Source organism: Eublepharis macularius, chromosome 3 (genome assembly GCF_028583425.1).
Source record: "Eublepharis macularius isolate TG4126 chromosome 3, MPM_Emac_v1.0, whole genome shotgun sequence".
NCBI classification, from domain to species: Eukaryota; Metazoa; Chordata; class Lepidosauria; order Squamata; family Eublepharidae; genus Eublepharis; species Eublepharis macularius.
The window spans coordinates 72,339,051-72,353,570 of NC_072792.1; the positions used below are offsets into that span (position 1 = coordinate 72,339,051).

The 14,520-nt window shown below is 43.0% G+C and overlaps 1 protein-coding gene across 1 annotated transcript in view; it reads left to right on the forward strand.

Moving 5' to 3' along the window:
- PHEX (phosphate regulating endopeptidase X-linked) overlaps positions 1-14,520 on the forward strand; it is a 177,050-nt gene that overhangs the window by 141,672 nt on the left and 20,858 nt on the right. Inside the window, exon 16 of the mRNA XM_054974975.1 lies at positions 11,085-11,139. Within this exon, the coding sequence (XP_054830950.1) occupies positions 11,085-11,139 (55 nt within the window). The remainder of the gene's footprint in view (positions 1-11,084; positions 11,140-14,520) is intronic.

Here is a 14,520-nt window from a genome sequence, read left to right on the forward strand (position 1 = left end):
AACGTTCCCTGGAGTCTCGGCATCAACAGGCCTCCTATATTCCTCCAGCCTACCATTGCCAGTGGAGGGGGCCCCCTGCGGGGTTTGAGTATTCAGAACCGAGGACATCGACTTCCAGACAGGGATGGCTGCCTCCACCTTTTCCAGGGGATGTGTCGGTGCCTGCTTCCGATGAAGAGGAGGCTGATGTCAGCTGTGGGTATCGGTTGGAATCATTATCAGAACCGTCCCCAGATGATAATGTGGCTCCCAGTACATGCTCCCCTTATGAGGACCTCCGGATCTACGCTGACCAGATGGCCTATATGGCCAGGGCGTTGGAGATTGATATTTCTTCGGCCACGCCTAAGATGAAGGACAAGCTGCTGTGTCATATCTATGGCGATAACCCAGCTACAGTAGGTTTTCCGATGCTGGAAGGAGTAGAGGAAATTGTGGAGAAGGTGTGGAAGGTGCCCTCAGATCTGCCAGCTACATCTAAGCGCATCGAGCAGATGTATAAGATTAAACAAGGCACATGGCAATCTCTGGTCAAGCATCCTCCACCTTCCTCGTTGATCGCTGAGGAAGTCCAGCCTCGATGGTCAGGCCCCTCTTCCGCACCCCTAGATAAGGAGGGCAGAAAGATCGACGCCCTGGGCAGGCGCCAGTACTCCATCTCGGCGTTGGGCCTCCGGATAGCCAACTACCAGACCATCATGGCTGGCTACCAGTTATATTTATGGGAGAAGCTGGCATCTTATGTCAACGACTTGCCTTCAGACAAGAAGGCAGTGGTGTCCCTGCTGCAGAATGAAGCCGTCCGCCTCCCCAAGCAGCAGATGAATGCTGGAAGCCATGCAGCTGACACTGCGGCCCGTGGAATGATGGCAGCGGTGGTTCTCACTCTTGGCTCTGGTCGACAGCTCTCCCGCAGGAAGTGAAAACAAGGATTGAGAATCTGCCCTTTGAAGGGGACTCCTTGTTTTTGAAAACTACGGATGAGGCGCTGAAAAAGAAAAAGGAAGATAGGCAGACGGCCTGGTCATTGGGGGTGACCTCGGCGGACAGGTCTGCATTTAGGCCATGGTACCCTGCGAGATACAATCCGTATCAGTACCATGGCAGATACCAACAGCGTCCCTACTACCAGCAATACCCTGCCTCTCAGCGCCACTTCATTCCTGCACAACAGCCCAGGAGGCGTAGGCCCTTCAAGCCCCGCACGCCTCAGCCCCCTGCCCAGCAGAAAGATCAGCAGGAAACAGGGAGGCAATTCTGACAGAATAAACCAGCCGCATCCTTGAATTTTTTGGACAGGCTGAAGCCTTTCCTCTTCGAGTGGGAGTCGATAACATCTGACTCATGGGTCTTAACGATTGTAAATAAAGGATACGGGCTGGAATTCACTGAACTGCCTAGGTGTATCTCACCCCTAACAGCTGTAAATAATACCATGGCCGAGCTGGACGCAGAAATAGGGTCGCTCTTGGCCAAGGGTGCTGTGGAGGAGGTGGCGTATGAGGAGTCTGGGAAAGGCTTCTTTTCTTGATTCTTCTTCGTCCCCAAAAAGGATGGGGGTTTATGTCCCATTCTGGATTTAAGGGGTCTTAATGTTTTTCTAAAGGTGACTAAGTTCAAGATGGTCACACTGTCTGCTGTAATTTCCTTGCTAAAGGAAGGGGATTGGTTTGCTGTCCTCGACTTGAAGGACGCCTATTTCCATGTTGGAATACTAGAGGAGCACAGGAAATTCCTGAGTTTCGTTTACAAGCGAAGGGTGTTCCGTTATAGGGTGCTTCCCTTCGGCCTGTCCACAGCGCCACGAGTATTCACCAAATGTATGGCTCCTGTGGTGTCTTTCCTTAGAGAGAAAGGCTGTACCATCTTTCCTTACCTCGATGATTGGCTCATCGTGGCAGGTTCTGAGGCTCAGCTTTTGCAAGATGTGGAGTTAATACTAAGCACTTGCGAATGTTTGGGTCTGCTGGTGAGTTTTGATAAGTCAAAACTACTACCCAGCCGTAGGGTCTCTTACATTGGTGCGGTATTAGACTCAGTAGAGGCTAAAGCACTGCTTCCACAGGAAAGAGCTACATCCCTAAAGGGATTGGTTTCCATGTTTAAGAGAAATCGTTTCCAATCTGTGCACGTGATACAACGCTTACTGGGTCATATGGCAGCTGCTACCTCAGTAGTACCCTTTGCGAGACTGCGTATGCGTCCGCTTCAAAATTGGTTTGTGCGGAGGTACGATGCTATACAGCACCCTCCATCTCTCAAGTTATCCATACCTAGGGTAATTCTATCTTCCCCTGATTGGTGGCTGTCAGATGACAACTTGTTTAAGGGGACCCTGTTTGGCTATCTGCATCCTGAGGTTAGAGTGACCACTGATGCGTCCCTGCAGGGATGGGGCGCTTATTGTGGTGCTGTATGTGTATAGGATGTATGGGCAGAAAGGGAAAAGAACCTGCATATTAATGTTCTTGAATTAAGAGCTATTCGTTTTGCACTTGTGTCCCTTGCAGCACTTCTACAAAACCATCAGGTGTTGGTGCAGACGGACAACACGACTGCCATGTATTATCTAAACCAGCAAGGGGGCACATCATCTATGATTCTCTGCAGACAGGCCACGCTCATTTGGCAATGGGCGATCCAGAATGGTGTGATGCTTCGGGCAATACACATAGCGGGATCAGACAATGCTCGGGCAGATGCCCTGAGCAGAGTGCCCATGTTGGACCACAAGTGGGAACTGAACGCAAAGTACATTGGGCCGATCTTCCAAATGTGGGGCCGACCGAGCATAGATGTGTTTGCAACGTCAGCAAACACCAAGGCCCAGATATTTTGTTCAAGGGCAGGGAGCGACCCCCTCTCTATTGGGGATGCCTTCCAATTTACGTGGACCCACAGGTTGCACTATATGTTTCCACCATTCCCTCTGATACCAAGGGTGTTGTGTAAAATAGAGAAGGACAATGCAGATTGCATTCTGGTGGCACCCTTCTGGCCGAGACAAGTGTGGTTCCCCAAACTGTAGCAGATGTCCAATCAGACGTATGTGAGTCTGCCTCCCCGACAGGATCTCCTGCTGAATGGGAGCCTGTTTCACCACGAGCCCATAAAGTTGCACCTGTCTGCCTGGCGGATTCGACCCCGCCTGTAATTTTCTCTGAGCAGGTGGAGGAGGTCTTGCTAAATGCAAGGAAGCCGTCTACTAGACGGGCTTATGAGGCAAAGTGGCTTAGGTTTGAGGCTTGGGCGCTTTCAAAGAAAGTGGTGCTTACCAGTAGCCCCCTGGGGTTAATATTTGACTACCTATGTCAATTGAAGGGCCAAGGGCTTAGGGTTACCTCCCTGAAGGTCCATCTTGCAGCGATTTCCACTTTTCACGATCGGGTTGATGGTAGTACAGTGTTCTCACACTGCAAATCATGTCAGTTCCTGAAGGGGATGTTTAATCTCTACCCGCCCGTGTCACCACCAGTGCCTCAATGGTCTCTCTCCCTAGTACTGTCTAGGTTGATGCTGCCTCCCTTCGAACCATTAGCTACATGCCCCTTGGACTTACTGTCTTACAAAGTAGCGTTTTTGGTGGCTGTAACATCTGCCAGAAGGGTTAGCGAGTTAGCAGCACTCAGGGCTGACCCCCCATTTCTTCTTTTCCATAAAAATAGGGTGGTCCTGCGACCATGCCTTAAGTTTCTACCCAAGGTGGTGTCTGCCTTCCACTTGTCGCAGGACATTACGCTACCTGTGTTCTTTCCAAATGCTTCTACCAGGGGAGAAAAGGCCCTTCATACTTTAGATTTAAGGAGGGCCTTAGCCTTTTATTTGGACAGGACAAAGGACTTCCGTAGTAGTCCCCATCTGTTTGTTTGCTTTGGGATAAAGGACAAGGGCCACAAGGCGTCGTCACAGACTCTGTCACGGTGGATTATGTCGGCCATTAATAGGGCCTATGCTCTGGCCAGGGTGGTTTGTCCACTGGAGATCAAAGCCCATTCCACGCGGTCTCAGGCAGCTTCATCGGCACTTATCAGGGGTGTGCTGCTGGTTAATATCTGCAAGGCGGCTACGTGGTGCTCTGCTGACATGTTTGTTAAGCATTATGCTACGGATGTCAATGCAGAGCAAGATGTTGCTGTGGCCAGAGCTGTCCTCCACTCCTTGTTTTCCTAAAGGGATGCTGGAGTGTCTTACTGCAATAATTGACAATGACACTTGATGTATATATGTATATATGGATATATTTATTGAATAAGGTTAATGTTATTGAACAATTTTTTTTATCTCTTGGTCCTTGTACTATGAGTACATAATAAAATTGAGTTGGATTTCACCCCACCTTCCTTATTGTGTGAAGCTTGGTACTCTCCCATGTGTGGAGGCACAGAAGAACGAAGATGAAAACAGGGTTAACATACCTGTAACTTATGTTCATCGAGTTCTTCTGTGCTGACACACATCCCTCCCTCCTGCCCCGCTGTGAATTCCAATGCAGAATAATAATAAATATGATAACAATAATGGGAATTGGTGATTTGAACGATTTTGGCTATGTGTATTGGATAGCGGCGGCAAGGGAGAACTGAGGGAAGGGGCCGTTGGTCGTTGGAAGGACATGTGACCGTTGGGTGGGAAACGGTCACTGAGGCGCGTGACTAACGGCCCCTTCAGAGCTAGAGAAGCGATAAAGAATTTTCCGGCGCTGGCCTGCGCCTGCGCAGTCCCATGTATGTCAGCACAGAAGAACTCGATGAACATAAGTTACAGGTATGTTAACCCTGTTTTTTAATAGTCCTTTATTGTTTAACAACTCTTTATATCTAATAATTTTACTTGCTGAACATACATTTGGTTGGGTGAATGCTTCTAATGGGGAGACCCACTGAGGGGTCTTCTCATATATTTGCGGTGCAATTTTTTCCCATATTGTCATGAGGGATTTCCTTATCAGGTGGTTTTTAAAATATTTATGTCTGACTGTCTTCCCATACCATACAAATGCATGCCATCTAGCTGTAAATCATGACCTTCAAGGGCTAGTAGTCTTGAATTTTCCAATAAAATCCAATGTCTCATCCACACTAGACCACACGCTTGATAATACTTTTCCCAATCTGGTAGCACGAAGCCTGCATTTTCTTTCAGTCCTTGGAGTACTTTTAATTTAATTCTTGTTTTTTTTTCCCCTGCCAAATGAATTTACTCAAGTTTTTATTTAGTTCTTCAAAATATGATTTGCTGATACATATAGGGATGGTTTGATACAAAAATATTACACGTGGCAGTATATTCATTTTAATAGTTGCAATACTTCCTAGTAGCGACAGTTGTAGTCCTTTCCATCTGTCCAGATCTCCTTTTATTTCGTGTAATAACTTCACATAGTTATCTTTCATTAGTGAGCTGCATCTTGCTGTCAAATGTATCCCCAGATACTTTACTTTTTTTCCTAGTTGAAATCCTGTTATTCTGGTCAACTCTGTTTTTTGTTGTATAGTCATATTTTTGGTTATCATTTTTGTTTTTTGATAGTTAATCTTCATTCCCGCCATCGCTCCATAGTCTTGTATTTTTTTTTTATTAGTTGTTCTATTGATTGTAACGGTTCTTCTAATATAAATAGTAGATCGTTTGCAAATACTTGTAGTGTGTATCTATGTCCTCTAATCGTTGCTCCCTTTATTATAGGGTCTTTCCTTACAGCTCTTGTCAATATTTCTTGCATTAAAATAAATATTAACAGTGAGAGTGGACAACCTTGTCTCGTTCCCTTTTCTATTGAGATTGATCCTGTCATATCGTCATTCAGAAGTATTTTTGCTTTCTGCTTCTTATATATAGCTTCAATTGCTTTTATGAATTCCATTTCAAAATCCATTTTTTCATTTGTTCAATAAAGAAATTCCAATTAACGTTGTCAAATGCTTTTTCAGCATCTAAGAATATCATCGTCATCTGTTTTTCTGGATGTGCCTCATAATATTCTAACAAGTTTACTGCAAGTCTAATATTATTCCTCAATTGTCTTTTCTGAAGAAAACCTGTCTGGTCTTGATGTATCTTATCCAGTAATATTTTTTTCACCCTTGTAGCCAATATTGTGGCAAATATTTTATAATCACAATTCAGCAGAGAGATCAGTCTATAATTTTTTATTTCTTTTGGTTCTGTTCCTTCCTTATGTATCGACAAAAATGTTGCTTCTGTCCATGATTCCGGTTCCATAGCATTATGTCGATGTAGTGCTGTAACAGTACATGCAGCAGCTTCTCTGAATTCTCAAATTTCATTTTTTAAAAAAAGTATGTCTCTAGCTCATTCCATTGTGGAGATATGCCTGTTTCTTTATATCTCTGCAGGTGATGGGAAGGGGCTAGGGATTTGCATTTTTTAAAAAATTGAAAGCTAGGGATTCAGAGAATCTGTTGCATGTATTGTTACAATAGTAGATCAATATAATGCTATGAAAATGACAATAAAAATATAGAAAACAAAACCAGGAGGCAGGGCAAGAAGAGGGGGAGGAGTGGTTCAATGAAGATGAGCATCCAGTCATTGAAAAGTGGGCTGGAGGTGGGTGGGATTGGGTAGGACAAAAAACCTGGAAAGGAACATTATGCATGGGGAAAAATCAACTCAGAATCAGATTGGGGTAAAAGTGATTTGAAATTTCTCAATTCTTTTGAAGAGAAAAAATGGGAAAACCAAAATAGCTGAAGCATAAACTAAAAGTAAAAAAATGCATGCAGAAATCAGGAGATAAATCAAAGTAGTATTGGGCCAGAACTGATAGGAAAAAACCATACAGAAAACCCAAGAGAGAGACACCTAGCAATAGGCAAACTGGCTGCCTTAGTGAAGGGAAACAAACAAGCCTGCTTCTAGAGAGAGAAGACTGTTAAGAATCCAATCCTTGTGGGGTTGTGAGATCCAGGGAAGAAATTGACAAAGTTAGGGCAGTGGGCTTAGAAGTGAAGCTGCCTACCAAGTCAGGAATTGTCCAGAAGAGATGTGTGTGGCAATGTCATAATGATGCTAATAAGTAAGCCAACCACAAGGCTAGGGGAGCAGGCTTGTCCAGAAACTTGCTACAAAAGGAGGAGATCTAGAGGGTGATTTTTATATAACTTTAAAGATAACAACAAGGAGGCAGTAGCTTCACAAGGACAGGATTGTATTTAGGGTAGAAATTTTGAAACTTATTGGAAGATTGAAAAATTAAAAGCTAAAAGTATTCCATAAAGGGCCTAATTTGGTGGACTCATAGTTTACAAATAATGCAATGTGGTTATTTTCTCTTTCTAAAATCCTCAAGAGAGAGAGATCCTGAATATACATAGATCTTCCATTGTGTGGGAGTAAGCATTGAGTGACATTAAGTTGAGATGCTGAACAGTCAACAAGGCAGAAATGAATGCTCACCTTTTTGGATGTGCTATGATAAGAATAAATAAAGATAAAGGAAACCATGTTCCCAACACTGATGTAATTAATTTGTTTTTGCAGCACAGAAATAAGCATATTTGACAAGTTTCAAACAACAATAGATCATCAGAGGGATTGCAGTCCTCAGAAAATATATTTTTACAATTTTTCATTCTCATACATCAATGCCAAAACAGGTGGTAATGCTAGCAAGGGAACAAGTCAGCAGACAGCAGATGGGCAGGCCTAAGGAACATACAGCTTGTTGCTTCACTTGACAGGAGTTAAATTTAGTGTATCCCTTTAAATGATGCTGTAAGGAAAATGCTTGATTGTCTGGCCACCTAGAGGATATTCATAAATTTAAGAAATAGTTGCTTAAGTGGAATTGTTTGCTGGAGATTGTTTTCAGTGTAACTAAGTGAATTCTGAAGGCAAAACTAACTGAGCTTTTTGACAAGCAAATATGAGAAAAGATGAAAATGAGCCATCACATCCTGTAGCTACGATTATAGTATCTTTTAGTTATAAAGTATGTCCTGTAAATTATAGGGTGAGTAGTCTTGTCTCATTCCCTAAAGGGTAAGGCTTTTGACAGCCATTTCTTCTCTGATACTATTTGATGAAATCCAGGGCCCAGGAACATCTCATCCTGAGATAACCATTTCACAGATTCAGTCTATAACATCACCTGTTTAGATGAACAATATTTCCTAACTTTTGAGGGGCCATTTGTGATGTAACATTTCAGATCAATGGGAAAAGATGCAAGAGATCCATGTTTAGATACTTTCTCATCTATCTGCTCTTCCTAAATCTTCCAAACAGCCACCTAGAGCTACTAAAAGAGGATCTTCTCATTCTTTTTTTGTTTTTAAGTTTATCACATGAACGTATGTATCATAGTTTCAAGTGGGTAAGCTATGTTGGTCTGTAGCAGAACAGCAAGATTCAAGTCCAGGAGCACATTAAGATGAGCAAGATTTTCAGGGTTTAAGTTTTTGAGAGTCAAATCTTCCTTTGTCAGATATCAATCTGATGAACAGAGCTTTGATTCTCTAGATTTTATACCCTGAAAATCTTGTTAATCTTTAATGTGCTATTAGACTATAATGCTATTGGACTATCTTGCTGTTCAGTATGCATCATGTATGGCTTGACCCTCACAAACTGAGAATCTGAAAAGCAAAGTGAGTATTTTATTTTTATTTTTTATTTATAGTCCACCTTTCTCGCTGAGACTCATAGTGGATTTATATAAACAGTGCAATCAAGAATAATGTCAACCAGTGCAATAGGACTAGGATTACAGAATTATAGAGTATTACTAACAATAAATTATCTAAGGCAAGTATATTGTAACATGACAGAAAGTGGATTACAAGACAATGTAGTAAACGCAGAAGATACCTACAACCATCGCAGTGGACTTTTCCATTGCAAAAGTGCCTTCCTTGGCTATTCATTCTACTACAGTTCTAATCACTTTTGGAAAATGTACTCTTGAACATGATGGTTTTGCACATTCTGTGGAATGACAGAAATGAGGTGGCATTCCTGACCTTGTCAGGCAAGTCATTCAACATTGTGGTAGCCACCACTGAGAATACATGTGAACAGGCAACTGCTGGTGTTACCCGTTTTCCGGGTGTCACTTTTAGGAGGCTTTGCTCTGATGAGTGAAGCTGTTACACTACTAGAGCACAGCAGGAGATGTGGCCCTGCAGTTATGAGGGTCCATGGCCATTTGGGACTTGTAGGTGATAATTAGAACCTTGACTTAAATTCAGTAACTGAACCAATGGCATGTCTACACAATGAGTTCCACCTGGTGCCTGGTAGTTACTGGGCTATAGCACTTTACACTAACTGGAGTTCCTGAATTGTGTTTAAGGATAGATCCATGTAGAGTGCAGTAAAGTAATCTATCCTTGAGGTAACCATAGCATGGATCCATGTGGCCAGGTCAGTCAAGTCAAGATAGGAGGCCATCTTCTGGGCTAACCCCCCCCCCCGGTAGAATGCCTTTTTGGCAGCTGCATTTACTTGTTTCTCTAGTAATAGTGCTGGGATCCAGTGTAATCCCCACACTCTTAACTGAATCATCAAGGATCACCTGGACCCCATCAGTGGTAGGGGGTAAATGTTCAGCATTACTTCTGACTTGTACAGGTTGACCTATAACAGAAGAACACTGCTACCCCTCTAGAATTTTACAGGTTTGTAACAACAACAACAACAACAACAAAAGGTCTGCATTTTTATATACTGCTCTGCTAGACACATTAGTGCCCCACTCAGACCTGTGAACAAAGTCTGTGTTATTATTATCCCCACAATACAGCTGGGGAGCTGGGCCTGAAAGGAGTGGCTTACCTAAAGTCACCTACTGAGTTTTTGGCAGTAGTGGGATTTGAACCAGCAGATTACTGATTTGTAGCTTAACCACTTAACCACTATGCTACACATGGAAAATGCCCTTCTGATCACTCATATGTGATTAAATATATAGATATAGATGATATAGATATAGATAATATTTATAAATTTTCTCAACATGTACCCAACTATGGATACTAAAATCTAGAGACTGGAGCCAGGAACAGACAAGATAGATCTTTCTACAAACCCAAGAAAAGCCCCAGGTTTATTGAAAAATCTGAAATTGGAAACAAACATTGAGGGTTAACCTGCCAAATAATAGAAGCAGTGCCTGTTATATTTAAGAAATGAATGCCCCGAGAACTCAGCGGCCAGTCCTGCTCCCTCTGAGCCTAATCTACCGCACAGGATTCTTGTGATGAGAAAATGGAGGTGAGGAGAATGATGTAAGCTGTTGTGGGTCCCCGTTGGGGAGAAAGGTGAAGTAAATACATGAAGTAAATGAAGATGAAGACTGGGGTGGGGTGGGGGAGATAAAAGAAAGGTTGGTGGATGAGTGGGAAGGAGAGAAGAAAGCATGGAGAAGGTATGGGGGCTGCCAAGAGGACAGTAACAGGAAATAGTATGATGAAGGGGATACAGGGGGGAATGAAATGACCCTTGCAAGTCCTTGCAGGTTTCCTGCTTGTTCTTTTCTATTATTATATTTGATATAATACAACTCTAAGCAATAGTGGGATCTTTCAAGAAGAAGATTGGAATCATTTTAACTGTGGGAAAGCATATAAATGAGTGTACTTTTGCTGTTATTTGTTGTTATGCAATTTGCTCCTAGGCCATCCAATCATCCATTGATCCATAACTACTACAGGAACCAGATTTGGGTAAGGGGGTGACCTACCTAGAGGAATCACTTCACAAGCCACCTCACAGATACAATGATACTGCCTCTGTCTCTACGCATGATTGAATAAGCCATTCATTTGAACATTTGCCCAGCTAGTTGCTTTTAATTGCTACCTATTTTAGAAAAACATTTTGCTAATGCTTTTAATAGCCATGTTTAATTTTTGCCTGTCTGACTCTTATGGCTGGCTCATTTGCAAGAACATGCTGTGCTCCTGATTCATATACATAACGTTAACCGTTTGATTAGCCCTCTTGACCTTGAGTGGGAAAAGAAACAATGACCTTCCTTTTAGAAGTGTCTTAGAAAAGCCTTGGTTTAATTGTTCAGGAAGGCTGGATATACTGTTATTCTTCATATTTTTGTTATTCAGGATTCCCAGCAGGAGAGCTCCAGAAGCCTTTCTTTTGGGGAACAGAATATCCCAGGTAAAAGAAAATAATTGTATGAATGAATATGGGTGCAAGAGAAGGAAGCAGGAAGGGAAGGGAAATAATTGGACTTAATAGTTTGATAGGTGGGCCAGCCTATATTATTTTACACAGTAGAAAGACTGGATGAAACGGGCAACCCTGGAGAAACACACATTTATGCTGAGTTGCTATTTTTGTACTTAAGTACAGAGTTATATTCAAGACTGCTGTGCTTTAAGATGATTTGCTTTGCTTCCAAAATAGAGAATGGATGTCTACATTCTAACACGACCACCAATTAATGTTGAAAATTCATAATAATAACTGTCTCTGTGTTGCTGTTGTTTTAAATGTATGGTGTAAAATCCAATGTCTTCATGGAAGCACGCCTAAAGCAACCTATAATTATTTGTTCACAAAACCTGATCACCTACAATAATTTGGGCTGAATGGAAATCTCAAGGGAGCATTCTTTTTATATTAGCCAAAAAACTAACAACCTCCTACATGCTGCCATTCAGCACAAAATACCAACCAACACTACAAAGAATGTCACTTCTGTGGGACGAGGCACGAAACATTTATATTTACATGGTAATTAGACAGTTTGTTTTACATTAGCAAAGCCCTTAGACAGTTTTTTTTCATATTCATAATCATGTTTGTGCCTCAGAATCCATTCAAGTCAACAGATTGTGCATCCATTGGTAGTTCCAGCAGGCATTGGATTAGGTGTATGAGTGTTTCAGTTCTCTGAGGATCAAGGTTTCAAACATTGAGGCAGAACCTTATCTGTAGGATTCAGCTGCCACATGCAAAAGTGGGTGGGATCAATCTGTTTTCTCCTTTAAAATGCATACTAGGGCACAGTTTTATCATCCCTGTTCTATGAAGGGATGATGGGTGAAGAGGGGAGAGAATAATGTACAGTGGTTATAAAAATAATACATATGGTGCTACTCATGTTATACCACCCAGGACAATTGTGGAGAGCTACTGTCTCTTCTGGATATGGGGCTGGAGCCTATAGAGACATTATATTAACAAGCTTTCCTCAAGCACAGAGAGCCTTCATCAATCAGTGCAAGAGCTTTTTCTGCAAGAGGAAAGCGCCTATGCTTGATTAAAGTTCCACAGTTAGCAGAACATTTTATAGGACCCAACCTATTGTACAATATACACAATGTTCTGTATTTAAGCATTTCTTCTTTCAACAGACATCATGGCCTGAGACTCTGATTTATTACTAGCTCTGGGATGCAAACTCTCAAATCTCAGTTTTGCCATGAAAGCTTATTTGATGACCTTGGGCCAGTCACACACAACTAACCTACTTCACAGGGTTGTTATGAGGACCAAGTAGCAGAGGAGAACAATGTAAGCCTTTTGGGGTCCCCACTGAAGAGAAAGGTGACATATAAATGAACTGAATAAATAAACAAATGAATAATAACAACCTGCAGGCAAAGACTTAAATGATTTGTTCAAATCAGTGTGTGAAATTCAATTCCCGCTTCACTCTCTCTTACTATCCCCTTTTCCTTCCCTCCCAGAAATAAACTGCAAACATTCTAGTAGCATTGTTCTATGATAACTTTAAATGTTCATAGATGACATAACACCCACTTAAACCACAGATATGACACAATACCTACTTAACCACTGTCGCATGTTTCATGGCTGTGAACTCTGATTTGATGTTTATAATTTTGATATTTTATTCATATTGTTTGTGACCTGGGGAGCCAGTGGTTGGGGGACAGCAAATAAATTATCTCAAGTAAAATAATAAGTGTATGTACAATACAATAGGTTGCTTGATTCCACCTCTCTCTCTCTCTCTCTCTCTCTCTCTCTCTCTCTCTCTGTGTGTGTGTGTGTGTGTGTGTGTGCATGTGTATGATCATAGTGAAATAATTGTATTCTGTTTGCCCCCCTATTCGGATTGAAGAGACAGACACAGAGGCTTGGGTGAAAACAGGGCCATTTATTGACCAACAATAACTTAAGAACTTAAGAACGGCAAGGGGTATAACTGTCAGGCTCTGGATGACAGGATATGGCAGACAGATTCCTGGATCATTATAGCAAGACACAGGTTCTTGGTTAAATTACTTTTATTTAGAAATCAGATCTTTTCCATATTCAGGTCCAAAGGTCTACTTGGGAGTAAGGTAAGCATCTAAGTAGCTCAAGTGGAAGTTTGACAAGAATGGCAACATGGGAAAAATACATCTCTTTTCTACCCTGCTTTTCTTCCCCCTCCCAATTCCCAAACAATCCCTTGGCGCTTTTTCAGCGTGAGAACATTTTGCATATTTGTGCTATCATACTGCGCCACTAGGAAGAAAGACATATCATAGTCCGAGGGGAAGTTCAAGGTCGTAAATAGTTGAGCTCAACAGATAGCTACCTGTGAAAGCCTGAGAAACCATTAGAATACTAGCAACGGGAAATTGAGTTACACCAGGATCATGGTTACAATAACTGGCATTAGAACATAAGCATCAGAATTAACATTGGCATGTATGATTGGGTACAGTCATACATGACAATAACTAGTGGTACAGGTCGAGCAAGGGGTCAACTGGACCTCCTCCCCAACCTGCATGGGCGAGCACCCCCTGCCCCAGGTGCGAGCCATCCAATTGCATGGCTTTAACCCGGCCAGCCAGGCAAGTGGTTTCCTTCTTAATGCACCATACACCCCAGCCGTGAAGCCCGAGGGAAGGCCTTGTCCAGGGGGTCCCATGGGCAGTCTGTCCTATCAGCTGGCAGCCGTACAGCCGATCTGAAACAACCCCCCCCCATTCCCCGCCAATGGGGAGGTGCCACCGGGTGCTCACCGGCCCGCTCTGCCTACCCAAACTAAGCTGCCACAAGGGTCAAGCCTCTGCTTAGGCCCTCATGCCCCACATCTGCTGCAACGCCAACCACAACCCATGCTGTAAGTTGGTCAAAAAGATGTTATTGCCCTTCTCTGACAAGTGCACGCCATCACCTCTGTGGAGGTGCATACGTGTCCCTGATCTGGGGATGGGGCAAATAAATCCCCATCCTTTGACTAACCCTAAGTCATTCCCACCTAGGTGAATGACTAGAAAATGAGGGGGAGGGGCACTCCTCCCCTCAAACAGGAGTGGCAGCAAGCACGGCCAACAGAGGCCCCGACGGCCCTGCCACTCAACCTGGGCCCAATGACTGAGGCCAAGCTGGGAGCCCAACAGTGTCCTCTTGGCCTGATGAGCCACCCAAAAAACCATGCTTTGTCTGCATATGAGGATCTGACACCTCCCATGGCGAACAGCAGCACCTAAAGAGAAAAGAAACAATTAGCCCCTGTTCACAAAGGGGTCAGCAGAGGGCGAGCATACTCCTGGTAAGCCGCCGACCGCC